This window comes from Malus sylvestris, chromosome 13 (genome assembly GCF_916048215.2).
Source record: "Malus sylvestris chromosome 13, drMalSylv7.2, whole genome shotgun sequence".
Classification (NCBI taxonomy): domain Eukaryota; kingdom Viridiplantae; phylum Streptophyta; class Magnoliopsida; order Rosales; family Rosaceae; genus Malus; species Malus sylvestris.
In genome coordinates this window covers 38949069-38976850 of record NC_062272.1, presented here as the reverse complement: position 1 = coordinate 38976850, position 27782 = coordinate 38949069, and the positions used below count along the sequence as shown (strand labels likewise).

The 27782-nt window shown below is 39.9% G+C and overlaps 1 protein-coding gene across 3 annotated transcripts; it reads right to left on the bottom strand.

Moving 5' to 3' along the window:
* Positions 1 to 14984: 14984 nt before the first annotated feature.
* On the bottom strand, positions 14985 to 27099 carry LOC126596296 (uncharacterized). Of its 3 annotated transcripts, none has more exons than XM_050262838.1 (4): positions 26819 to 27099; positions 25636 to 26569; positions 16284 to 17310; positions 14985 to 16010 (listed from the first exon to the last, which is right to left on the bottom strand). In XM_050262838.1, exons 2-4 carry the CDS (start codon positions 25711 to 25713, stop codon positions 15523 to 15525), a joined length of 1593 nt encoding a protein of 530 aa, XP_050118795.1. In that variant the 5' UTR covers positions 25714 to 26569; positions 26819 to 27099; the 3' UTR covers positions 14985 to 15522. The 3 variants fall into 3 exon arrangements, with proteins under 3 accessions (XP_050118795.1, XP_050118796.1, XP_050118794.1); XM_050262839.1 differs by having other exon boundaries at positions 25636 to 25912; XM_050262837.1 differs by having other exon boundaries at positions 25636 to 27099.
* Positions 27100 to 27782: the final 683 nt, after the last annotated feature.

Below are 27782 nucleotides of genomic sequence, written 5' to 3'. Positions count from 1 at the left end.
CATGCATAGCACACATGCACACACATATGCACTCACATAAGCACACACATTACACGCACACACCCACACACACGTACGGCACAAAACACACATACACACGTGCACCACACACACTCACACGCACTCACCATACACATACACACCCACACGGACACACACACACACACACACTGTACACGTACACACCCAACACAACACACACCCACGAACTCACTAGAGTTCGTCGTCGGAACCAGACATGCATGCATATAGGATGGCAGGGGTTAGGGCTTGAATAAAGGGTTCAAAACCTCACAAATATACATAAGAACTCACCCAGATGCATTGCAGCAAGTTTTTGGGACGAGATAGACCTCGAACTCGCCGGAGTTCGTCCTCCTTCTCTTGCCAGATTTTGGAAACAAAGGACAAAGAGTAGGTATGTAAGTTTCACCTAGTTTTCCAGTTAAAACACATATGCAAAGAAGTATTTAGTTACATAGAATCGGTCTCAGGTGAGTCTGTGCACCACCAGTCACAAACTCGTCGGGATTTGGTCAGATTTTCTTGTTGGAATTTGGGAAGCATACACAGAGAGACACATGGGTTAAACCTTCGAACCCCCAACTAAAATTCAGTCACCAATCCTCACGAAAACAAGTAAAGAATGTAAATTTATATGTTTGAGTTCATAAGCCTCACCTGAGTCTCGAAATGGGAACTTAGAGCTCTCGAGCTTGACCTCTTCCACTTCACTGATCACACCTGCAAGGGTACCAGCAAAATACCACCAAACATCCATCCTACACCGCCTGCTCGCAGCCCTAAACCATCACCACCCCATCTTGGCCCTTTTAAACGGTTGACCCCTGTTAAGGTTCAGGACAAAATCCATAAACGGGAATGCTTTCACTGCACTGAACCCTACATCCCCGGGCATAAGTGCAAAGTCCCCATGATCGTATTGCTTAACGCAACCACCACAAAGGATGATACCACCGAGTTTCAAGATTGCACATCAGAGGACGACCCCACTCCCGAACCTTTGTGCCACATGTAAGACCTCTTCACCATTCCTGGTATTAACTTTGGTCACCAAATGCGACTATAAGGTTCCATTGCATCCACCTTCATCCAGGTCCTCATTGATTCCAGGCGCGGCATGCAATCTACTCCATACTAAGGTTGCCCACAACTTGGGATTGCCAATCAAAACTATTGATCCAGTTCACTTCACCACCACCTCTCACAAAAAAGCCTCTGCTTCCTCGCGAGTTACCGATGTGGAAATCAACTTGCAGGGCTATGTACTGCGAGGCTCTTTCTTCATTCTAGACATACCAAGTTATGACTTGATCCTTGATTCTGAGTGGCTAGAATCCCTTGGTTTTATTGGTTGGCATTTCAAACATAAGACCATGATCTTTTCAGTTGGGGGCTCTACCCACGCTCTCCAAGGCCTCGTCACAGCTCCACCACCATTCCAACCTTGTCACTCTCTCCATTACACGTCTCCTCACCCCGACCCGTCCCTTCACTCCATAACACCCGACTTCACATCCCTGTCTCCACCTCCTCACACCCACCCAACCCTTCTTTCCCTTTTAACCACTTACCAACACCTTTTCTCCATTCCCAAAGGCCTTCCACCACCACGCCAAATCGACCACAAAATTCCCCTACCTCCTTATACCACACCAATCAACGTCCGGCCCTACAGATACCCTCATTCCCAAAAAGCTAAAATCAAGAAACAAGTCCAGGAACTCCTAGACTCGGGTGTCATCCGTAACAGCCGCATCCTCTTTTCCTCCCCCATCATACTTGTAAAAAAAGGATGATTCTTCGCGCTTATGTATTGATTATAGAGCTTTGAATGCAGCCACTATCAAAGATCGTTTCCCAATCCTGGTTGTTCATGAGTTGCTTGACGAATTGCATGGAGCAGCAATTTTTTCTAAACTCAACCTCCACTTTGGATACCACCAGATCCGAATGCACTCTAAGAACATTGCCAAAACAGCCTTTTGTACACATGACCACTTTGAGTTCTTGGTCATTCCATTTGGCTTATCCAATGCTCCCTTAACTTTTCAAGCATGGATGAATTCAATATTCAAACCTTACTTGCATAAGTTTGTCTTAGTTTTTTTTTATGATATACTTGCTTATAGTCCTACATTGGCTACTCACCTCTCCCATTTGGAGACTGTTTTTCAAGTGTTGTCCACTCACAGCATGAGAGTCAGGCTCAACAAATGTTCATTTGGCCAAGACAAAGTAGATTATTTGGGTCACTCTATTTCAGGCCACGGAGTCGCAGTCGACAATTCCAAAATTCAAGCCATAGTCGACTGGCCAAAACCAACCACCATCACAGACCTTTGACGATTCTTGGGTTTAACCGGCTACTATCGCAAATTCATCCGTCATTATGGATTAATAGCCAAGCCCTGGACCACTATGCTTCAACACATCAATTTTTCATGGAACACAGACTTCTTGATTGCCTTCGAAAAGCTTAAGCAAGCTTTAATCTCCGCACCCGCTCTTGCGCTGCCAAATTTCACTAAGCAATTTATGGTGGAAACTGATGCTTCAGATCTTGGTATAGGGGTTGTCCTATATCAAGAAAGGCATCCCATCGCCTATCTTAGTAAGGCACTTTCAGGCCGCAACCTCCATCTCTCTATATATGACAAAGAGATGCTTGCGGTTGTCTTCGTTGTGCAAAATTGGCGGCATTACTTACTTGGTCAACAATTTCGTATCGTCACCGATCACAAACCACTCAAGCACTTCCTTGAACAGTGCATTACTACCCCTCAGCAACACAAATGGTTTGTGAAATTACTTGGATACAACTACTCTGTTGATTATCGGCCCAGTTCGTAAAATAGTGGTCCAAATGCCCTCTCCCTCAAATGTGAGTTGTTGTTGCTCATGGGCTTATCCTCTCCCATTTTTGATTGCATCCCAGACTTGCAACAGTCATATACAACTCATCCACAAGCCCAAGGAGTCTGGTCTTCCTTGAACCAAACACCTCATGCTGCCATCCGGGGTTTCTCCTTAGTTAATGGTGTTCTCTATTACAAGCAGCGCATCTTTGTCCTTGCTACATCCTAGTGGCGTCCACAAATCCTTCAGGAGTTTCACTCTTCATTATAAGGCGGTCATTCTGGTTTTCTACGTACCTACCATCGCATATCAAGGAATTTTCTATGGTTGGGTATTCGTAAGGACGTTAAGACCTTTGTCTCCCCCTGCCATGAGTGCCAATGCCAAAACAATGAGACTATACACCCGCCAGGTTTCTTACAACCTTTGCCCATTCCCAACAACATTTGGTAGGATATTGCTCTTGACTTTGTGGAGGGTTTACCGCCTTTAAATGGTTACACCGTAATCCTGGTCATCATGGATAGACTGACTAAATACGGTCACTTTATCCCGATAAAACATCCATATACTGCAGCTTCCATTGCTGACACCTTCATCAAGGAAGTCTTCCGTCTACATGGCATGCCTAAGTCCATTGTATCTAATCATGACCCCACATTTGTTAGCAGCTTTTGGCAAGAGTTTATCAAGCAATAGGGCAGCAAACTATGTCACAACTCGGCCTACCACCCTCAATCCGATGGCCAGTCAGAAGTCCTCAACCGGACCTTAGAACACTTCCTCAGGTGCTTCTTGGCTGATCGACCCCATAAATGGGCATCACTCCTACCTTGGGCTGAATGGTGGTATAACACCAGTTTCCAATTTGCAATCAAAATGTCGCCATTCCAAGCGTTGTATGGTGTCCCTCCTCTATCCATTCAAACCTACATGCCTGGCACTACGGCCATGCACTTTGTCAACCAAGCCCTACAGGACCGTGACCAATTACTCCATCTTTTGCGTGCTAACCTGCAGTTGGCACAGAATTGAATGAAACAAACTTATGATAAAGGACGCATAGAAAGATAATTCAATGTGGGTGACTGGGTATACCTCAAACTCTAGTCGTATCGCCAGCAATCAGTTGCAACTCGGCAATTCAATAAACTGGCGCCCAAATTTTATGGACCATTTCAAGTGCAGGCTCGCATCGGCTCCGTCGCGTACCGCCTTGCTCTCCTACCTACCTCCAAGATTCACCCTGTCTTCCATGTGTCTTTGCTCAAGAAGCACATTGGAACTTATATATCCCCTAATCCCACTCTTCCACCCATCGATTCCACAAGCTCCTTACAGTGGCAACCAGAGCAAATCTTGGATCGTGGCATGTTCAAAAGGAGGAACTCAGCGGTAACAAAATGGCTGATCAAGTGGTCCGGTATTTTAGCAGAGGATGCCACATGGGAGGAAGCTGATGAAATCCTCGCCCGCTACCCCGATTTTACTACCTGAGGACAAGCCTCGTTTCAAGAGGGGGGAGTTGTTAGGACCACTGGTTGGGCCCATCAGCTATAGCCCAGCCCACTCTTAAAAGTCTTTGACTTGTTTTTATGTTACTCTTGGCCCAGGCCTCTTTTAGCTAGGGTTTACCTTCTTGCTTGAATATAATCAATGTAATGCCTTCTGGAGGGGGGATATGAATGAATGAATGAAGCTTTCCTTTCTTTGCCTTGAATTTCTCGTCCTTTTTCTCTTTAATTTACTTGCACTGTTTACAACTATTGCTAAAGGAAAAAAAATCACTAAAAAGAAAAAGGCAGAAAAATGTAGGGCATTCTTCCGAAGGCAACAAATCTAACATTCTTGGAAAGAAAATTCGATCACGAATTGAAAAAAAAAAAGTGAAAGAGAGAGACGAACCTTCATATGGAGGCTAGCGATCCGGAGCTCGAGAAATCTGTGGAAGCAAATGGAAGAGCCCTGATTTTCCATATTTCTTCCGTTCTAGGATGAGAGAAACAGAAGAAAGAGTTGTGGCTTCTAGAATTTGAGGAGGACAGAAACAGGAAGAGTGAGAGATGAGAGAGGGCTCGCGTGGGAGAGAGAGGAAGAGTGAGAGATGAGAGGGGAGCGCACGCGTGTAGCCCAGCAATCTGTGCGAACAAAATTACCCTCTAAACTTTTGAGAATTACACTCCCAACCCAACTCCATTCGGCTGGTATTGTTGTAAATAGGATGAAATTGAGTGGCTCCGTGCTAAACCATATGGACAAAACCACCCTCTAAACTTTTGAGAATCACCCTCCCAACCCAGCCACATTCGGCTGGCATTCTTGTAAATAAAGCAAAATAAAAAATAAAATAAAAACAATGTATGCCCCCTTCTACTTTAGAATAGATAATTTATTGGTTATTTTGGTGAGATTTTAATACTTTGATTTATATCCTTAATGTAGGATATGCAACTTCCTCTTGAGCACAAAGTGATCAAACAAATGAATTTTGGGGTGATTCTAAGTGGAAGATGTTCGTGAGTCTTTCAACTTGTTCGTATCAAAATTTCATATTCTTCTACCAAGCGGATACTTTATGGCGATGAAATAAAGGACCAGCGCGTGAAGCTCTCAAAGTGGCGTTTTGGGCTTATTTGGGCCCTTTAGCGTCGAAGATGGTGTCTTTTGGATTCTAGCGCATATGGAAATATGTTCAAGGCATCTCAAGTTTCAAAAAGAGTCATTTTGGGCCTGTTTTGGAGATGTCTAAGAGCATCTGCAAAGGAGACGTCAAATTCAAAACATCAAATTTCAATTTGATGGCTGACTTAGAAATTGAAATATTGTCAATATTTTCCTTTCACCCGATTGCCAAAATTTATTTCTTCATTTATGCTTTTTTAAACAAAAATAGTAAAAGTTAGGTTGTTATTGGTTTAAAAATAATAAAATAATACTTAAATATGCTAGCATTTAAGGTAAGATAAGTGGAATGCCTTTGGAAATAGCAAAACCCATATTTGAAGGCAACTTCAAATTTGACATCTTTTTGTCTATGTCAGCTTAGCCTTCTTTCCATGTCAGCTTTGACATCTCGGTTGGAGTATATGGTATGTCATTTGTTATGTTATATGTCTATGTGGCATTTTTGACATTTTCTTTAGAGATGGTCTAAGGCCTAGAACGTAGCTGATCAGTTTGTTGGTAGATTTCTCCGTGCTTGACTAGAAGATTGTTTCCTTGTTTCTCTTAATTTATTTTGTTTCATAGTATATTCTAAGACCTTTTCTAGGAAGGATTTTATTTTGTAGTAGTATAAATAAGGCTAATTAGCCATTACAGTTATCTACGCACTACTTTGGAGAATTCGGCTTAGAGAGTTTTTGACAATTCAAGTTTATTTTCAAGGTGTTAAAAAAAAAAAAAAATCCTACTGGATGGAAGGTAAAGATCATCATTGCTAATGAGACTAAACCTTAACTTGTAATTGAGAGGTTTTAAGTTCAAATTTTGAAAACAGCAAGTTCATAATTAATTTATTCTCCTATCCCTTGTGACACTCCCCGACCTAAATTAGGGCATGCTGGCCATCACGTGAGGGTGACGTAGCCATGTGCACAGTGCGGAAGCAATAGAGATATAAGGAATTACGAATAAACAAAAACCAAATCAACTAGAGTACTAGATAAGATAAGGTGTAAGTGCGAGATTAAGTGTTAAATACACAATCAGAGCATAAATAGCCTAAGTGCAGTCAAGCAGGACAAGTACTAATTATACAACACCTAAAGGTGATCCTACATTTATGGTGTTCTGTCAAAACCACCGTCAAAATCCCCGTGAGCCACAAAGCACTTCTACCTAAAACCTAGACGGGCACAAAATAGAAAGTGTGAGTGGGCAAAAACAAAGCTTTTCGAAATCATTTCATTTCTCAAAAGTTCTAACCCCTTACCGTAAAACCTATATAATTTCCCAAAAAATATAATATATGCTATATCAGAAATCATGCTCAGGATAAAAATCTATAGAAATATACCATGCCAAAGTATCTCAATGAAATGCTAGAAATAATCCAATTAAAATGTATCAATGCCATATATCATATCAGCCAATTGGAGTTTTCCTACTAAGTGCATCAGCCACTACATTCGCACGACCAGGGTGATACTCAATCTTGCAATCATAATCACTAAGCAACTCAATCCACCTCCGCTGCCGAAGATTAAGATCCCTCTGAGTAAAAAGATACATAAGACTCTTATGATCTGTGAAGATCTTACATTTCTCACCATAAAGATAATGTCTCCAAATCTTCAAAGCAAAGATGATAGCTGCTAACTCCAAATCTTGAGTAGGGTAATTCATCTTATGAGGCTTCAATTGTCGTGAAGCATAAGCAATCACCCTACCATGTTGCATCAACACACAACCCAGGCCATTCAAGGAAGCATCATTGTAAACCTCAAAATTACCACTATCATCTTGGAGTGCCAGAACAGGTGCATGAGTGAGATAATACTTTAACTGCTGAAAACTTTGCTCACAATTATCATCTCGCTCAAAATTAACTTCTTTTCTAGTCAACCTCGTTAATGGCAAAGCAATGACTGAAAAATCCTTAACAAATAGTCTATAATAGCCTGCTAGGCCAAGAAAACTCCGTACCTTAGTGACGGTTTGTGGTTGTTGCCAACTTTCCACCGCTACTACCTTTTGAGAATCCACTTGAATACCTTGAGCAGAAATGACATTTCCCAAAAATGCCACTTGAGGCATTTGCTAAACTTAGAATACAACTGATGTTCTCTTAATTTCTTCAATACCAGAGTAAGATGTCAAACATGTTCTGCTTTAGACTTAGAGTATACCAAAATGTCATCAATAAAAACAATGAAAAACCAGTCTATATATAGCTGGAATACTCGATTCATCAAAACCATGAAAGCAGTCTTAGGGACATCCTCATTGCTGATCTTCAACTGGTAATAACCAGACCTCAAATCAATCTTAGAAAACACACAGGCACCTCGAAACTGATCAAACAAATCATCTATACGTAGCAACGGATAACGGGTTTTAATTGTTACTCGATTTAATTGCCTATAATCAATACATAGCCTCAAAGTCCCGTCTTTTGCTTACAAACAAAAATGGAGCTCCCTAGGGTGAAGTACTAGGTTGAATAAAACCTTTATCGATTAATTCTTGCAACTGGACTTTCAATTCCTTCAATTGAGCAGGAGCCATTCTATATGGAGTCAAAGATATAAGATCCATACCTGGAAGAAAATCAATAGTGAACTCCACATCTTGATCTGGCAGCAATCCAGGTAAATCATCAGGGAATACATCAAGAAAATGCCTGACTACTCGAACATCCTCCACACTACTAGAAGCAACATCATTCAGCACTACATGAGCTAAATATCCTTGGCAACCTTTCGATAACAACCTTTTTGGTCTTACAGCATAAATAACACCGTGCTTCACCCTACTACGTTGACCCACAAAAGTAACTTCAGGTAATCCAGGACGATGGAAACAATTGTTTTCCCGTAGCAATCTATCTTGGCATGATTATAATGCAACCAATACGTGCCTAAGATTACATCAAAATCAACAATATCTAACGAGATAAGATTAGCTAGCATAACCACATCCTCTATCATCACTGGATATCCTGGATATTCACAATCAACATAACATTTCTCCCCTCTAGGCATAGCAAACTCTAAATCATACCCTAGAGGCGTAGGATGAGGTTGCGTCACTTGAGCAAATGTATGATAAATGACAGAATGCGTAGCACCACAATCAATTAAAACTCTAGCAAAGTGACCAAGAATGTTTAACGTACCCATGATCAAGTCCGGATGATTCTGAGCATCCTGTAGAAAGATATTGTTAATACGTCCTTGGGCTTGTTGTCGTCCCCCACTACCTTTATTAGCTTGATTACCTCGTCCCTGCACACCTCGCCCTTGATTTGGCTGACCAGATTGCCTTGAAGATCCTGCACTACTATAAGTAATCTCTACCTACTAGGGTTGTCCTCCCTGGTACCAATGAGATCCACTAGCTGGAATGGGAGGATACAGTGTATACCCTATAGGATATTGAGAATACCTACTATGGTAATAAGGATCCTGCGAATACTGATACTACCCTGAAGCATAAGGAGTGGCATCACCCTGATAATGGTAAGCACCACCTCAACCCATCTGACCATAACTACCAAACCATGGAACTTGCTGGATCGGTGCTAGGGTGGCATAGCAGGTTGCTGGGGCTTCTGCTGACTCTGGGGACAATTTATAGCTTTATGTCCCATCTGCCCACAAGTAAAACATCCACTGCTGCCTCTCCTACACTTCCCAAAATGGCTATTCTTACATCTGCAGCACAAATGAGCACTTCTTCTTCCAGCATCTCCCTGCCTCTGGAATCTACGACCTCTTAAAAATCTACCACCTCTCCTCTGACCAGTGGCACTAAAACCTCTTGTTGGAAGTATGCCCAAAAAGCCACTCATTTGATGTAATAGCTTTTGGAATACTTATTGTATTAAACTTTTATATGTTTAATGAAGGGCAAAGCTTATTGTTAATCACTATTTATTGTATCATGTGTTTAAGCAATAAGGGAATCCAAGGGATGTATTTGATCTAAGAGACAAGTGATCTAAGTGAGTTAGATTATCGAGACCATTCTCTTATGTTCATTCCTAAAACGTTCCTAGCCATAGGATTGCCAATTGGGCATTGACAATCCGCTAAGGTTAGTATGTGTTATGTTGACTCAAACGTGAGTATGAACTAGTCTCAAGTCATTTGGTGTTGGACACTAAGACAAACACATAGGTGCTCGAAAAAGGTAATCGAGTACACTGAACGACGATCAAAAGAGAGTTCGAACATACATGTCATGTATGAACTCTAAAGTTACAATATGCAAAGTAGTCCTTTGACCTGAGGCATCATAGATGTCTAATGGTTAGGTCCTTGATCTTTGATCATGTCAACGGCATTCCTTCGGATTGTCCACGGCATTGTTGGGGTCAAGCTATCTAGTCATGTAGGCATATGAATGCACAACAAGGGATCTCTAACCTTCCATGGTGGAGGGAGAATACTCTAAGATATGATTCTAAAGTCTTTGGCCAAAGCAAATGAATATGACTTAGGAAGTTTGTTCCAAATCATATTCAAATGAATCATATAGGAAAGTATCACATTGGATAGTAGACATGAAACAAACTATCACTTAAACAATGTGATTAAGAGTATTGTATTAGAGAAGGACCGTATTGCATTGTAGTTGTAACTGGATAGGTTCTCCAACCAATTCTACTTAGCTTGGGTAACCATGATATGCTGCTAGGTGTCACTCATGGTTTGTGGAAGCCCTGAAGATTAGCAAACACTAATCTTAAGGGAGAATTGAAATGTGGTTTCAATTCACAATCGATCGTTAAGAGTAACATCGCCCACTGCCTCGCTAATTGGAACCTAATGGATCGCACACCACATAAGGATGTTAGTGAAGAAATTATATGAAATGGATAAGCAATTAAATGGTTTAATTGAAGAATGGTCAAAGTTAATTAATTAGTTAATTAATTATACGAAAGGTTCGTATTGGGCTTTTAAGTTAGTTTGGGCTTCGGGGTCCAAAATTGTTTTGGTCCACTAGGCCCATTATGTTTAAGTTGTATGACAACTAAAACAAATATGGGCATTTAGCCCAATAACAAAAGGAGGCCGGCCATAGCAAGGGTAGTGGGAAATTTTGCTTAATTGCAAGTTTGCCACTAACCTAAGAGATGAAGTATAAAGTCATCTTTATAGCTTTGTTTCTCATTAGGGTTTTTCTAATAGAAATTGGGTGAAACTTTTTCTCTCATTTTCTACATAGAGGCCGGCCACTTAGAGGATTTTTACTAGCATCTAAAATCTCTTTAAGTCATCCATATCATCTTCACAATATATATCTTTGGTGAAGAGACTTAGAGACATCAAGCTTTTGGTGTTTTGGAGAACAAATCCTTTTTCCTCAAATCATCAAAGGAGCACTAAAGGGAGGAAAACACAAGGAGGATTCAAGGAGCTTGGAGGTGACTTGAAGGCCCTCCACTTGGGTGAATCCCTTGTGTAATCAAGGATGAGCTTCAAGGGTAAAGAATCACTAAATCTTTGCTTCTCTTTAATGTTGTTAATGAGTTTATTTTGGTTCACAATATACTAGGCTTTGAAAGTCATGGGTTTTATGAATTGTTTTTTGGTGCATGCCTACTTTAAAGTGTTAATAGCTTGCATGTGTATTCAAATGTTCATACTTGTTCTTAGCTAGGACAAAATTTTTCCTTCACCTCCGCTAGAAGAGCTGGAACTAGTTCCACTCCTCTTAAAGCTCTGAGTCTTGCGAGGTCCTTGAGAAGACTAACCTTTACCTTTATCATCTCACCTCTGATTCCCATTCTTTTCTTCTTCATCGTCACTCTCATTGGGCATATTTTCTGAGTCCTCAATCCTCAACAAAATCTAATAAAACTCCTGGTAAGTAGCATAGGGAGTCGAGGTTGCTATAGAACGCCATTTCTTTTTAGTACCCAACCTGAAACGATGGAGCATCTCAACCGGATTAGCAGCAACCTCCGGATGATAGCAAGACAAGTCAGTGAATCTCCTATAATACTCATTTGCCATCATATTCCCCTGCTTTAATTGAGTAAACTCCTGCTTTTTGCTATCAATATACTTAGGGGGAATAAACCTTTTCTGAAACAACTTTTTAAACACTTCCCAATTAGCTGCTTCCTCTGGTGACAACTGATAAGACTCTTGTCTCCACCAGGATGTAGGTTCCGAACCTAGAAACCAGGTAGTCATCTTGACCCACCTATCAGGATGAAGATTCCCCTGACTCTGCATTACACGAAAAGTCTTCTCAAGATGATTGATCCATTTCTCCGCTCCTTCATGTCCTTCATTCCCTATAAAATGATTTAGCTTCAGATTATACACAGTCTCAAGATGTGTCCTTTGGGGAGGACGAAGTGAAGACTGAATGGCATTAGCTATAACTTCCCTTAACTGAGCTATATTAGGGAAACTAGGCTCAACAGAAGGACGTGAAACTCTACGAGGCGGCATAGTTCCAACAGAAGACATTAAATTAATTAGAAATTTCACAAGATATGCAGGACTTCAAACCTAGGCTCTGGTACCAAACTGACACACCCCAACCTAAATCAGGGCATGCTGGCCATCACGTGCGGGTGATGTAGCCATGTGCACAGTGTGGGAGCAATAGAGATATAAGGAATTACGAATAAACAAAAACCAAATCAACTAGAGTACTAGATAAGATAAGGTGTAAGTGCGAGATTAAGTGTGAAATACACAATCAGAGCATAAATAGCCAAAGTGCAATCAAGCATGACAAGTACTAATTATACAACACTTAAAGGTGATCCTACATTTATGGTGTTTTGTCAGAACCACCGTCGAAATCCCCGTGAGCCACTAAAGCATTTCTACCTAAAACCTGGAGGGGCGCAAAATAGAAAGTGTGAGTGGGCAAAAACAAAGCTTTTCGAAATCATTTCATTTCTCAAAAGTTCTAACCCCTCGCCGTAAAACCTGTATAATTTCCCAGAAAATATAATATATGCTATATCAGAAATCACGCTCAGGATGAAAATCTATAGAAATATACCATGCCAAAGTATCTCAATGAAATGCTATAAATAATCCAATTAAAATGTATCAATGCCAGATATTATATCAGCCAAATCCACTTATGTGACCTGCACGACTGAGTCTATAGCTCATAACCAATCTCAATCATATCGAATTCTGCACATGAGTCTATAGCTCATAACCAATCTCATAGCCCTTAAAGTGGTTTGTACGACAGGACTAGGTGTAAAATAAATATGATCTAGTGCTGCGATCACATGAAGACTGTGTGAATGATCGCGGGTGATCTACAAGTCGGAATCACCTAAAGTGGTCTGTATGACAAGCCTGTGCACTTAACTTGGATCCAAGGTGAGCATATGGTGCGGGAGGTGAACATCACGTGAAGGATCGTGCCCTAACTCTAGGCGGGAGCACTAACACCGAGGTGCAGGTTTATGAGCTTTCAATACATCACATCATATCTCGCATAACTAAAGCAATCTCATATCTTTAATTTATGAACTTACTTGGCACTAACCTACGAGTCTGCAACACCCATCTTAAATATATGCAACTACTAATGCATAAATAAAATAGGCATATACTTTGCATGACATTTCAAAACGTATAGTCATTCAAATTCATTTTCTAGAAAAAATCTCAAGTATATAGGTATATACGGAAAACCACAAGCCTACTCACTGATATGTCGAAGGGTTGTAGCCTGCGAGCCTCGATTGATGGTGCTCGTCCTCAGGATAGGTCTCAACCATATGTGAAATAACTGAATAAACGTTATTTAAAGCACATACACAAAACTAGGAAATAACTTCTCATACATTGCTCAAATGTGGTATTTGAATATACCACCATGACCTACTCAACCTCAGGAATATCCCCATATTTTTAGAAAAAAATTTCATGACCCCACGTGCCCTCACGCACTAGCCAAGGCACAGCCAGACGCGCGGCTCACGTGCAAGCACGTGCCTGGTACATGGTACAGGGGACATAATAGTTAACGCCATTAGGGAATATTCCGTTAAAAACTAGAATATGCCGTTAATTATACTTGACGACGTTAGAATATTTCATCAACTTTGATGGAATATTCTCCTCCTTCTTCCTTAGTTCGCTGGAGTCCGGCGCCGGTGCCGCTGCGATCACCGGAAACTGGAAAATCTTAGAACTTCAATATCTTCTTCATTTCTCAACCAAAATTCATGAAATTTGTACCAAAATGAAGCTTGTGACGAGTAGAACAAAACCTTACCAATTTTAAGCCCTAAAATCCACGGGATCTCGCCGCAGAAACCTTGATAATTCGGCCAAAACTTGAAACTCACAAACTGTGACTTCCTGACGTCCAAAACACTCCAACTTTCTTCCTTGAGCTTCGTGAAGACGTCCTAAAGCTTCCTAAAACCTTAAAATTTGCTGAAAATTCCACGATCACGACTGCATGAACAGTACTCAAAATATGAGATTCTGAGTTCTTGGGTTTTCGAAGTTTTCACGTCCAACCACCACCACCACCATTCGACTCCTGAGCTTGCAAGGAGTCCAAAAACAGCAATCACAACCTCGATCCGTGAAGTTGAAAGGGTTTTGAGGGTTGTCCGTATAGGTTGTACGAAAATGGTAAGAAAATCCAAGAGAGGGATGAGAGAGAGAGGTCAACGGGTAAGGGTGTGTGTGTGAGTGTGTGGTCCAGTTTGTCACCAACCAAAACTAGGGAAAATTTAGTTCTAGTTGGGTCCAAAAACTTAGGAACTTAACATATAGGTCCACAACCAAAACCTAAACCACACAACACCACAAGCGTTCAAGGGTACTTTAGACATTTCACACTAACGACAAAAATAATTCGGGACGGGCTGTGACACCTTTGGTGTAAATATATCGTTGTGTTAAAAATTGAAAATTAATTTGGGAAATTTCAGAACTTTATAATTTGATTCATAAGAAACGTTTGTGCTGCCCTTCAATAATTTTGTATTCTTTAAATTCTTCTTGGAATTCCTACTCAAATTGTTCGTGCTCAATTCCCATAATTTCGTGTATATGATCAAAACTGTTCATATTATAAATTACTTTGTAAAGATCATATTATTGTATTATTTAAATTCTTCGTTGAATTCCTCCTCAAATTCTTCGTGCCCAGTTCAGAGAATTTCGTTCTTATGATCAAAATTGTTCATATTATAAATTACTTTGTAAAGATCATATTATGAGCCACTGTAGTCCCAATCAATTGTCATATAGTTAGAAGACTAAACAATCTCATATTATTAATTTTTTTTTTTTTACAGAGTGATTGATAATATGATCGGTTTCAATCATAGGTACAAAATTATGTGAATCGGCCACAATGAACCATGAGTAGAAATTATCGCCCTGTAGTCTACTACATTTCAAGTGCACCAACTTTGAAACTAATTCTACTTGTAAACTCTTCTTCTATCTGATATTTCATGTAAATAGGAGCTGTTCTATGTTACAAATCAAAATTGTGGCGGAGTTGCAAATATACCACATCTAGTTTTCTCTTAAACGCACAGTTAGAGTGGGCTTATCAGCTGCCAACCAAATCACAACAAAAAATGCACAAGCCTTATATATATATATATATATATATCTCCCTTTCTACGCAAACCCCCTTCACTTGGTCGCGTTATGAAACTTTCCGTTTTCAATGAATTAACTGTTGGGGAACCACCCCTGGAACCCAAATAGCTGGCCCGGTCCCGGAGCATGTCCTGACGTGTTGAGTGTGTCCGGTGGCGTTTGAGTGACATTTGTGTTTGAGACGTGTTGAGTCATGATCACTGCAACAGTGCTATCACATATGAATGCAGCTAAAAAACTCAAAACAATCCAAGGTGCCCAGACGCCTTTCTAGCTTCACCCTCGTGTGGTCCTATCAAGGGTTTGCCCGCACCAGAGTTATGAGTTGAAACATGCCCATTTGAGTTGTTCAATATGGAATGACATACGGCAGAGCATGCACATCAGCTGACTCTACCCGCAGGACCTCTGACCATACCTTAGGTGTCTCCTCAACCCTTGAAGATTCCACCTTGGGTTTCTTTAATTGGGCATCACTGCACCCAAACAACCAATCTTGGTCGTCATGATCAGGCATTTCATCCAATTTCGGAACCAAATACACATGGCTTAGATATCTGGAATCCGGATGGGGTGGTTTCATGCATGCTTCAGCAATAGGAACAGCCTGTGTAGCAGTAGATGTCGGCTTTGTAGTGGAGACGGCCAATGACGGAGCTTCACCACTACCATTTATCTTGAAGTCCTTAACGTCCACCTTAATGTTATTTGCTGCACCCAGCCTATCTGACACATATGGGATGGAATTTTGGCAAGGTTCCAGTGTTCTTCCATTTACTGGCAATTGATGAGAGGAAGAAGGTGGTCTCGACAGTTTACTGGGCCTAATATCATCGGCTGTAAGATGAGAAAGGGAAGCATCAATAGTCAACTAAGAATAAAAATTACCAAAGTTTGAACCTGCTAGACAAAATTGATTCAATAACACTGCCAATCGACTGATACCAAACTGAAAAACATTATTATTCTGAATCAAAGGAAAGAAAGGATAGCAAAGTGGACCTACAACCTCCCTCAGTTGCAGGCAAAAAGAGGCCAACTTGTGTTTGACAACTACATTGCATGATTGGGCTGCAACTATGATACTTAACGTCATAAAAAAGAGCTCACCATGCACAACTCCATTCATCTGTATGTCCTTTCGTTTCTTAAGATTTCCATCAGCACCAGCAGTTTTGTTGCTGTCCTCTGGAAGCTGGGAGGTTATAACACTATGGGAATCTATGTGATCCTCTTTATTGCTCTTTCTTAATTTATCTGGCTCTGCATTCTTAGTTTCATTTTTCTCCTTTGCTTTCTCTTCCTTTTTCTTCTCTTTATATGACTCTCCTTTCTTAGATTCAATTTTCTCCTTTCCTTTCGCTTCATTTTTCTTCTCTTTATCTTTGTCCTTGTCTATCCCTTGTTTTTTCTTCTCTCTATGTTTGTCCTTGCATTTGTCACCACCTTCCTTCTCTTTGGTCTTTTCTTTTCCAACAATCTTTCTATCCATGTTGCTCGCCAATGGTCTGGAAAGTCCAACTTTAGGTTCAACCACACCAAGAAGGTTCTGAACCATCGTGTTCCCACTAACCTGTGCTGCCCCCCTGACTCCTTGCCCATCTGTCCTTCTGTCATCAACTCTCCTATCCTTGTTCTTTTCCTTAACTTTGGCCAAAATGTCAGTACCCTTGGTCAGCAATCCAACCATCCCCTCATCCTTGTTTCCGTCTAATTCAGTAATCTTCTCAACCAGATGGTTACCAATTGCCCTGGCCTCATGTTTACTCGTTGTACCCAACTCCACCGATACAGAATTCTGGTTTTGCTCAGCCAGATAACAGTACTGACCGAGTTTCTCTGCCTGATAACCTCCAATTTTTCCCATAATTCTCTTGTCAATACAGTTGCCCTTGTACTCTTTCTGAATGTATCTCTCTTCACCATGACCCTTGTTTTTTCCTGGAACTCTCTTCTCATCTGAGGTACTAATTTTGTCTTTAACCAGGTCCTTGTCTTTCTCCTTATCCTTCCATTTGTCTCTCTTTTTTTCCTTCTTGTCTTTCTTTTCCCGATGCTTTCCATCACTTTTTTCTTTACTCTGTCTCTTCTCTTTGTCCTTCTTTTCCTTCTTATGCTTCTTTTCTCTGTGCTTCTCCTGTAATTATTGAACAGTTATAAAAGATAAAAGGTAAGGAGATATATGATCAAGAATCATAAAACATACGACTATTAGTATTACTAGGGAGAACTGTGTTCCAAGTTAGTTTATAAAAGATTTAATAGATAATAAGGACTTGCTTACAAGAAATGCTACAAAAATGAACCATAACTAAACCTGACGTCAACTGACATGTCCACCTTCCAAAGGTACCCCATACCTGTAAATATCCTTACATTCCTTTTCAAAAGATCCCAAAAACCAGAAATGAAGAAAGGATAACAAATGTTCGCAGTTTTCAAATAGTCAAATACATAGTTTTTGAATGGTACAAAGCAGTGTCACTCTAGTGCATTGGAAGCACAAAATTGTACTATGCCAAGAACCACGACCCACTAAATCATTGCAACGTGAGAACCACAATAAGATTGTTTCATCACAAACAAAATTTCAACATTTAAATAGAAGGAGAAGAAAAAAGCAAGATGGTGCAGAAATAAGACATACAAAGGCAATCCACCCCAAAACCAAAGTTCAAGACCACCAAACAGGAAAAACAACCAAGAAAGAAAATTAGAACATTTTAAATACATACCAAAGGCAATCCACCCCAAAACCAAAGTTCAAGACGAGCAAAACAGGAAAAACAACCAAGAAAGAAAATTAGAACATTTTAAATACAATTACAAACCAATAATAAAAGACTGATCATCAAAAAAACCATTATCACCAAGATAAAGGAGGTGCAATGGCATGGAAACTTCTTTGGTTCATAGCCAGCTTCCTACGCAGTGTCAACAACAGAATATAGTTTACAATTATCCATACTCCCCAGTCTCCCAGTCATCAATCATATCCTATCCTACCATATAAAAAGAACCAGCAATCCAAAGACTTCTAGTTACACTATCAACTGCCTTTCGGCATTGATTTATTATTATAAAGAACTTTGCCTTTCGTCAACAAACAAAAAATAAAGATCCGTGCCTTTTCTAACCCTAAATTTAATGCAAGCATTTTGCAGTGGTAATTTATCACTATAAGTAAAACTGTATTTAAATAACACACAATAGAAAGAAAAAGGGGTTACAAGCAAGCCCAAGGAAGTATGGAAACTGAACCCTAAAGAGCGAATACCAGAAGGGAAAGAGCTCCGTATATTCTAAAACTATGGAAAGCAAAATCTTCCCAACGCATTCAACCGATCAACATAGCTATTAAACTAGTATCAAATTATCAAACACTGAGAGGAGCCAGAGCTAATCAACTTGAGAGATTAAAGTTCATTTAATATGCATTCAACACCTCCACACTACAATGTGGGAGTAATGCCATGCTAATTAAATGTAAAACTCCATTTGTCATCAACAACATTAATATTGATTTGTCTCTTTGCCTGAAACTCCTGATCAGAAACTTCAAAAGCTAGCAGCTGCCTTCGGACTTTCAAAAGCCTCCTCTTCAATAAGTACGCCTAAAAAAGAACAAACAAAATTCTCAAGCAAAAATACACCAAACCTTGGGATATCTCCTTCAAAGTCGCATGCAAAAATTTCTAGCTTAAAAATGGTCAAAAACCACCTGACTTCAATTCTCGTTCTTAAACTCCCTAACACTGTCAGTTTTGAAGGCCACGAGCCAAACAAATATCATGACAAACAAAATGCTTGTTAGGCCACTTGGTGAGTAATGCAATATCTTTTTATTTCAAGTTTTAAAACAAGGTTTATATTCTTATAACAGTTCCCTTCAATGGTGAACCAGGAGCAGAAAATGATAATGATCAGACATTGGCTGTCAGAACTATAGAATCACCAAAAGAAGGGTATAAAAGCATAAGGAAGATTATTGGTCAATTTGCTGTACTTTATGTGGAAAACTATTTAGCACAAAAAAAGAGTAATTAAAAACCAAAATTTCAAAGAAACCAGTAAAGGCAAGAGAAAAGCATTGATAAAAGAAAAATGTCTAGCTCATCTGACGATCCAAAAAACTGTTCTGTTTCCGTACACCTTTCTCATTTTCGTCTTTTCTCATTTACTTTGAGTATATACCTATACTCTTTTTTTTTTCACTCTCCAATCACAGAGCCGCTCTTCATCTTCTGTTTTCTACCTTTTTCCACTTATAGACAAACCAACCAATAAGGACTTTGCTTTAAGGAAAACATTTTATTGTGATTCATCAGAATCCGCTTCCGGAAAAAAAAATCTTAAAACAAAAACTCCTACAAAATCACATAACACCTAAAAGTCACCGCTGTCAAATGCACACATAAAACACAGGCACCAATTGCAATGTCTATTGAACATTAATTTAGGATTAACTTGTGCTAGATATTTAACTTTCTTTACTCTTCATATGAAGCAGTTATGGATCAATATAATGAAGAAGAAACCCAGTTTCTTAGGTTTTCCCAGTTTAGTGGACCATCATAACACGTCCCCGTTCCAACGTCCCAATTGAACTCGGGTGAGTAGGAACGGGGATGTGGTGTGAGCCATTCCAAAGAAAGGAACTTCAAAGGAAAAAAAAAAAAGGTGGTAATCGGATCTAAAGGAAACTCCAGTGACAAGGTTTCTAACACCTTATCCTCTGAATATGAAATAAAAGAAAACAGAGGCAATCATCAACCAGTTAAACGTTATACAGCAAGTTAACATATCCTTCATATGATAACAACAAGCAGCAACTAGAATTTAGAGCAATTTACCAGGGATACAAATTATACAAGATAGGATGAACAATATATATGGTTACTAAAGAAGGCAAACTCCAGGGGGGGACAAAGAAAGGAGGATGAAGAAATCAAGACAAGTAAATAGGGAATGAGAAAACAGAAAAGAAAGGAAGACTGTACAACATGATAAAGGCCGCAATTCACAAAGTACAGAAGAATAAAAAAAAGGGGTGTGCTATCCACACACCCATTTTTACTTCTCACACACCCCTTGTTAATTTCTGTCCATTGATCTTCTTCAATTCATCTGATCCGACAGCTGAAAACTAAAAAGGTGTGGAAGCAGTAAAACGGGGTGTGTGGATATCACACCCCTAAAAAAAATTACAGATCATTCCAAGTTTTGGTTTAAAAGAAAATCACGGAACCCAACAGTAATGGCCACCAGCAATGGCAGGCTAGCATAATGTTAAACAGTGACCCTCAATCTAAATATCAAAGTTGCAAAAGGCTTAAGTTGGCACGATAATCTCAGAGAACGCAACTCAGGAAGAGCAACAAGAAAAAGGCAACAATTCAAGGCTTAAGTTGACACGATAATCTCAGAGAACGCAACTCAGGAAGAGCAACAAGAAAAAGGCAACAATTCAAAGTAATTATAGCCAGGCCCAATTAGCATCCTACATGTTTTAACTCTGTGTCTGCTAATTTCAAATTGTACAGTTGCCAATTTGTACTCTAAAATTCTGTCAACAATCATTCTCCCCATCTCTGCCAAGGCTTTAAAGGTGTGTTTATTGCACCGGACTGTCTCAGATTGGACTAGTTGCAGGGACTAAGTTGGATTGGCTTAGACTAGACTAAGCTGGACTAAATTAGTGATGCATTTGGTGTACTATCCGACTAAATAACTAAAATAATAATTAAATCTTATCTTTTACATTTTTTTTCTTTTTTTTTTCCCCTTTTCTAGAAAACTCTCCCAGTCCCGAAAGCTCTCCATCTTTTCTCCTGCCCCTCCAACTCCCTCTCACTCTACTTTCCCCTTCATCGTCAAACTCCATTCATTTTCACTATTATCAGAAAAAGCCATCTTTTGGATGTTGAAATTGCAGACCATCAATCTCCATTCCTTTTCACTATTATCATCAAACTCCACCCTTTTCACAACTCAAGCATTTTTGAAGAATATAATATGGGTTTTGTAATTGATTTTTGTTTTTTGGGTTTTGGCAGATTCGTATCTGTGTTTTGGTGGGGCGTCATGGAATTTGGTGACGGTGTCGTGGTGGATGAAGGTGCAGTCGAGCAAGCCAAGGATCTAAGCAGAGGAGAATTGTTGCCTCTCGACTGCAAGATTGATGATAAACACGAGATGCGCGGTGCAGTGAGTGACAAATCTGCCTGATTTTGGGTTTGAGTTCAGGACGAGGAGAGAGGATAGAGAGTGAAACAGAGAGCAGGGAGAGGTCTTAGCTAGTCCCATGGTTTCCGGGGCCTCTCGCTAAGAACCTGTAGTGAAGCCTCTAGTGTAGGCGAGTCCGGGCTAGTTTCATTAACACTAGTCCCGGATGATAACAAACACTGGACTGGACTAATAGTTAGTCCAGTCTAGTCTAGTGACAGTTAGTGAGGGCAAACAAACGCCCCCTAAGAGGACATACAAATTTCTGCACCAGAAGATTGTGCTAACCAAACAATTGGGAGAATTATTGTTTTATGCCAAAAAGTGGTATTCAATCTTAGAAAAATACAAACTCAAATAGAAAACAAACGCCGACATCAAAACACATATGTGACATATCCTAGAGTTCTTTGTGGAGCACATTCTTGGGACAGTTTTTTCATGTTCTTGTTTTCTCTCCTTGGTTCTACTTTTAAGAGAAATGGAAAGACAAGGAGAAAGAGAACAATCAGTCAGCACTTGGAATCAAGCTTCTAGTCAGGAAGTGACTGTCTGGAACCCCTTACCTGATTACTTATCTGGCATTGCTCTCGAGTACTCATATTCAACATCTTATGCTTCCAGAGAAGATACCACATCTGCCTGAGGAACAGATAGGGAAAGTGAGAAGGATACAAGGAAGCATGTGGAGACAAGCGTAACAGAACACGTGCCGATACATCTACTACTTTGTCAATAGCAGAAGTATCCCATATCAGCAGGGTCGAACGTTCTCTAGATTTGATGGACTTGTTTTGACCCTCAAATTCTTCAATCGGCCTTATACTCTGGAGGAAACCAGAAAATCCTCTAGCTCAGTTCAAGAATAAGCCTGTGGAAAGTTACTTCTTCAAAAGCAAAAGTATCTCATATCATCTATTCTCATTTTCTTCTCTTTGTCCTTCATGCTGCCTGCATGATAGGGAGAATGAGAACAATCAGCCGGAACTCGAAATCAAACTTCTGATCTGGGACCGATTGCTTGGAGCTCTGATTGCTTACCTTGTCTGTCGCCTCTTTCAGCAGATCCCCTAACTCGGCGACTTGGGAGACTCCTACTACATAGTTTGTATCGCGCTTGACCAAGCCTAAAACTACAAGTAAGCTTCAAGTGAAATTGATACATTACCTTGTGCATCTCCACCAGTTAAAGATACCAACCCTGGATGGAGGAAGAGTACTTCCAGAGAAAATGCCACATCTACCTATGAGACAGATAAGGCAAGTGAAGACGAGAGCTTGAACCTATGTCATTTGTACTAAATCATTCACTTGTACTCACTAAAGGAGAGCTTGAACCTATGTACTTGTGAAACCCTTCACAATTAATGAGAACTCCTCTACTCCGTGGACGTAGCCAATCTGGGTGAACCATGTACATCTTGTGTTTGCTTTCCTGTATCTATCCATTTACATACTTATCCACACTAATGACCAGAGCAATCTAGCGAAGATCACAAACTTAATACTTTCTGTTGTACCAAAGTCCTCACTGATTTTATACATCAACAATCCTTAAGTCCTTACCTTTTTGCGTTGGTAATGGATGAGTTAATAGAACATATTCAAGATGATATTCCTTGGTGTATGCTTTTCGCAAACGATATAGTGTTGATAGATGAAACTCAGGAGGGGTAAATGCGAAGCTTAACCTTTGGAGAGAAGTGTTGGAATCTAAAGGTCTTCGCCTAAGCCGATCAAAGACAGAATATATGGAGTGCAAGTTCAGTGCAAATGGAGGCCAAAATGAGTTAGGGGTGAGGATCGGAGATCAAGAAATACCAAAGAGCGACCGTTTTCACTACCTAGGATCTATCTTGCAAAAGAATGGAGAATTAGATGGAGATCTCAACCATAGAATACAAGCTGGATGGATGAAGTGGAAGAGTGCATCCGGCGTGTTGTGTGACCGTCGTAGGCCACTAAAGCTCAAGGGAAAATTTTATAGGACGGCAATAAGGCCGGCGATGCTGTATGGCACAGAATGTTGGGTGGTGAAGCATCAACATGTACACAAAATGGGTTCGGACATGTGCAAAGAAGGCTTACTGACGCTCCGGTTCGAAGATGTGACTACGGGATAGAGGTTCAGGGTCGAAGGGGTAGAGGAAGACCTAGGAAAACTTTGGAAGAGACCCTAAGAAAAGACTTAGAGTACTTGGATCTAACGGAGGACATGACACAAAACCGAGCGCAATGGCGTTCTAGGATTCATATAGCCGACCCCACTTAGTGGGAAAAGGCTTTGTTGTTGTTGTTGTTGTTGTTGCTCAGGATCTAAGTAGAAAATATAGTGTCAAGCTGTCCAGCAGAATGCATAAAAACCCCTACCGACCAGCCACATAACAGAATACAGAAAACAACGTCCAATGGTAACATTATAGCGAAAAATCTAAGCTAGAGAGAGAGAGAGAGAGAGAGAGAGAGAGAAATTAAAATATTTGTGAACACCCCACATGAATAAGGACAAAAAACATTCTTCCAAAAAATCCAGGAAATTTGAGCCTACTGAGGCCCAAAACAAATTCTATCCAAGAACCTCTCCATTTCCTCACCCTAAATTTTTCTTTTTTGCCTATAAAAAAAAAAAACTTTGTTGCAACAAAGACAATAAAACAACAAATGAAAAAGTGGTCAAGAGGCCACTAAAGGAAAACAGAAACGCATGAGGGAGACAAACCCCTCCTAAGATCTGAAAAATTAACAGGCCTACACCATGGACTTCCCATCAAATTAGTAGAGAAAGGAATAAGTCTAAATTCATCAGATAGACTCCAGAGCAGACCAAAACTGGACCTTATTCCATAGCTCCTCAGCCCCCACTCCACCATAGCTTTCAAAAGCCCTTATTTCTTTTCGTCCAGATCACACAAATCAAAGCAAGAACCAAACATCTCAATATAACTCTGGCCTTCTTGCCCCTACTAATACTCAATAAAAGGCAGCAAAGAGAGAAATTCCTCCATTTCAGCTTCATTCAGATTCCTTCCCCTAATATTTTCAAAACCCTATTACTTCTCAAAAACAAATGCATAATTGTGATATCACCAAATTCACACTAGCTCTCGAAAACAGTTTGTGTGCCAAGTTTTAATATAATCATATGACCAGGAATAGATGATCTATACTTTCAGGTTCTTTTTGCACATGATGCATCAATGCTGGGCAAGACTAGGCCTCCTTTGAATAATGTCACAAGTATTGGCTCCACTTTGAGAAATAATTCAGGCCTATAAGATGAAATTGGGGACTGGACGAATATGACTTGAGGGTATGTTTGACTAGATGGTGATTTGTATTGGAATCATAAAACTAAGCGAGACCCATCGGCATTGTTCAGGATAACTTCAGTTTATGCATCAAACATGAATAGAAAATGTAAACTATTGCTGATTCAACATGACCCCATTGAACATGAATAGAAAATGTTCTCCTGGTCACCAGGTGACCAAGGAATGGATGGACACTAACCCTTCGATTTGATATTGAAGGTTGAGAATAAACCATGAAAACCGCCACCATCTATTCTCTGTCCCCGATAACAAATCCAAAGGTGGGTACCATAAATCCTTGGTAAGAGCAGGACTCAAACATGAATGGGAGTAAACACATCAACCTAATAGTCGGTAATTAGTGGAAAACATTTTATGTTTCTCAATTAGCTCCTCATTTTCACACTCCAACAAATTGAACAAGTAGTTGTTAAAAAAAGGTCGTACCCAGTGCACAAGGCTCCCGCTTTACGCAGGGTCTGGGAGAGGTGAATGTCGGCTAGCCTTACCCCCATTTATGGAAAGGCTGCTCCCAATGAACAAGTAGTTGTTAATCCAATAAATTTTCACTTCAACACAAATGTAATTTATTACAAATTAGGACAAAATGACCAGTTTTTCCCAGCAATTACTGGACTCTAACTGGCACCTATATCTTTACTTACTCCATATTTACAAATTTTATGTGTTCCTAAACCACAGCATTATTTTAATCGACAATTTTCAGGCATGACAGACAGAAACTTTGCATATCGATAAGTAAGCCATACTAGTTTAACTGCAGGAAGTAATCATATTCACTTGTATGTGCCTAACGAATGATTATTTCATTTAACCTTTTTTATCTTTTCGATAAATCATGTCCATAATGAATGCTATACGAATTAAAAGATATTAATGAAAAAATAAAAGGAGAGAATTTTAACCTTTTTCAGCAAGTCCACATCATCTGTCCTAGCCTTTTTTTCATATCCGGGTGGAGGAAATGGAAAGCAGCGCGACATTGCATAAAGCCTGACAGTACCAAAAACCAGTATCTTCCAAAGAAGAAAACTCCTGAATTAGTTTCCAGTAACACTGTTCCAGAAAGGGAACGAACCAGCAACTATGCTCCTGTCCATGCACCATGTCCCCGCATTCATTCCCAGCACAAAAAATCTGCTATTAGCTTCTCAGTCACTTCAACCAATCCTTTAATCCTTTCTACACAGATGTGTAGGCAGGTAAATCAGATATCACACCAAACTTACTTGAAAAATCAAGGCTCAACACAAGCACCACCTCAATGTAAACAACTGAACACAAATCTGAACGAAAATCCAACAAAAAAACCAAATGGACTAACTACTGGAGAAGCTTTTCTAAGAATTTTGTTCAAACTAAGTTAACCCGAACGGTTTCTTGAGAAACGAACACAGTCCACTACAATCTAATCCTCTATGTCGCCTTATGGGCCAATACAGTATCATCAGCTCGTCCTCATTACCAAATCCTAAAACCAAATTCATTCGCAGCTGAAGATCAAGCATGTAAAAGCAGTGAAAACCCAGATACCCTTTTGCTCCAAAACACCGATTTGGCAAGTCTCTGATCACTCCTGCACCGAATTCAATATGTGCAATCTTCTTCCATGCTCAGAAAAACAGTGCTTTCCATAATTCTATGCAATCTCAGAGTTTCATGTACTCACCCCGGCACTGCCCAATGCACAATTCCATTCCCCGAAAGATGGGAACTTATGGTCATTTGATGCGGGGCCGCAATGATCCCAATACTACCCAGTTCCTTGCACTGGACAAACCCTAATTAGTCCAAAACTGCAGAATTGGAGCAGTACCCAGTTGCGATCTAACAAAAACCCTAGAAAATTCCACCAAGACAGGAAACACCCACTATCAAAAACCCTAACCCTAACCCTCAAACAACTAATTAAGGGCAAAACTTCAAAATTTCAAGAAAAAGAAAAAAGAGAATCGACCCACTTTACAATTTCAATTTTTATTTTGTGGGTATCGATCAAAAGGGCAAAAGAGAGTGGATTCAAAGCTTCAATGAGAAAATCTTCGAAACCTGAATTCTGGATATTTGGGAAATAACTGGTGAGATTACCTCGTCCACTACAAAGTCGGCAATGCAGAATGACAGGAGATGTCTCTCTTTCTCTCTTCCTCTAAATAATATAAGATACAAAAAGAAGAATGGGATAGATGATGATAAAGATAGCAGATTTGTTCTGTGTTTCGCTCTACTCCTCACTCTTGAGAGTCTTTCTGGTACTTTGTATTTTATAGGTGCTGTCCGAGCCTGAGTCTGTCCGACCCTCTCCGCGTGTTGTTCTTGTGGGATTTTGGTGTTTTAATAGAGAGAGAGAGTGGGCTCTCTATTTTGTGTTCGGAAGTAACACGCGACGCGAGAGTTGAGAATTGCGAAGTGGGGGAGTCTAAGAGAGAGATCAGGAGGGCAGTCATTCTGTCCCAATACTCTGTGTGAGAATTTCGGAAATCTTTTAATTGTATTTGTTCATTATATATTATATGGTCGTAAATTATTTATTTAAAATTAAATGCAAACAATACTTTATAAAAATTGACCGTACAATGTATGATGAACAAACACGATTAAAGGATTCCAAAATCCTCACAAGTAGGATTCGGAGAGGATCAGGAGAAGATCCTCCTTCGGCAGTAGAGGGATTGAAGCACATGTATAAATTGGCAATGGAATTCACATGGTTTTGAGAGAGGGAGAGAGCGTTAGATATTGGAGCTCCATAAATCCAAATCAAGTTCCACGCTCTCGATGCATTGTTTGTATTCCAAACCTTTGGATAGGACATAGGAGGGATAGTCAAAGCCAAGCTGTGTCCTAACTTCATGACTTGTACTTAAGTTGGATGCTTTCTTTCCAAACTTCAATTTTGGCTTGATTCAACTTTCTTTGTGACATAATCTCAACACTAATGACACTAGTTTTCTTGAGTTATTCTTCACTTTTGCAAAGCAGAAACTGGGTATTAATTGTGTTTAAATGAACGGAAATTTATAGTTCCTCATTAACATTAGTAATGGCAAGA

Bases quoted from the DNA above. Each gene is read 5' to 3' on its own strand.
- LOC126596296 (XM_050262837.1), bottom strand. From the start codon at position 25,713: ATGTCGCGCTGCTTTCCATTTCCTCCACCCGGATATGAAAAAAAGGCT. The intron at 17,311-25,635 runs GTTAAAATTCTC...CAATAATTACAG, and splicing joins ATGTGGACTTGCTGAAAAAG to GAGAAGCACAGAGAAAAGAA. The intron at 16,011-16,283 runs GTGAGCTCTTTT...CTCATCTTACAG, and splicing joins GATGAATGGAGTTGTGCATG to CCGATGATATTAGGCCCAGT.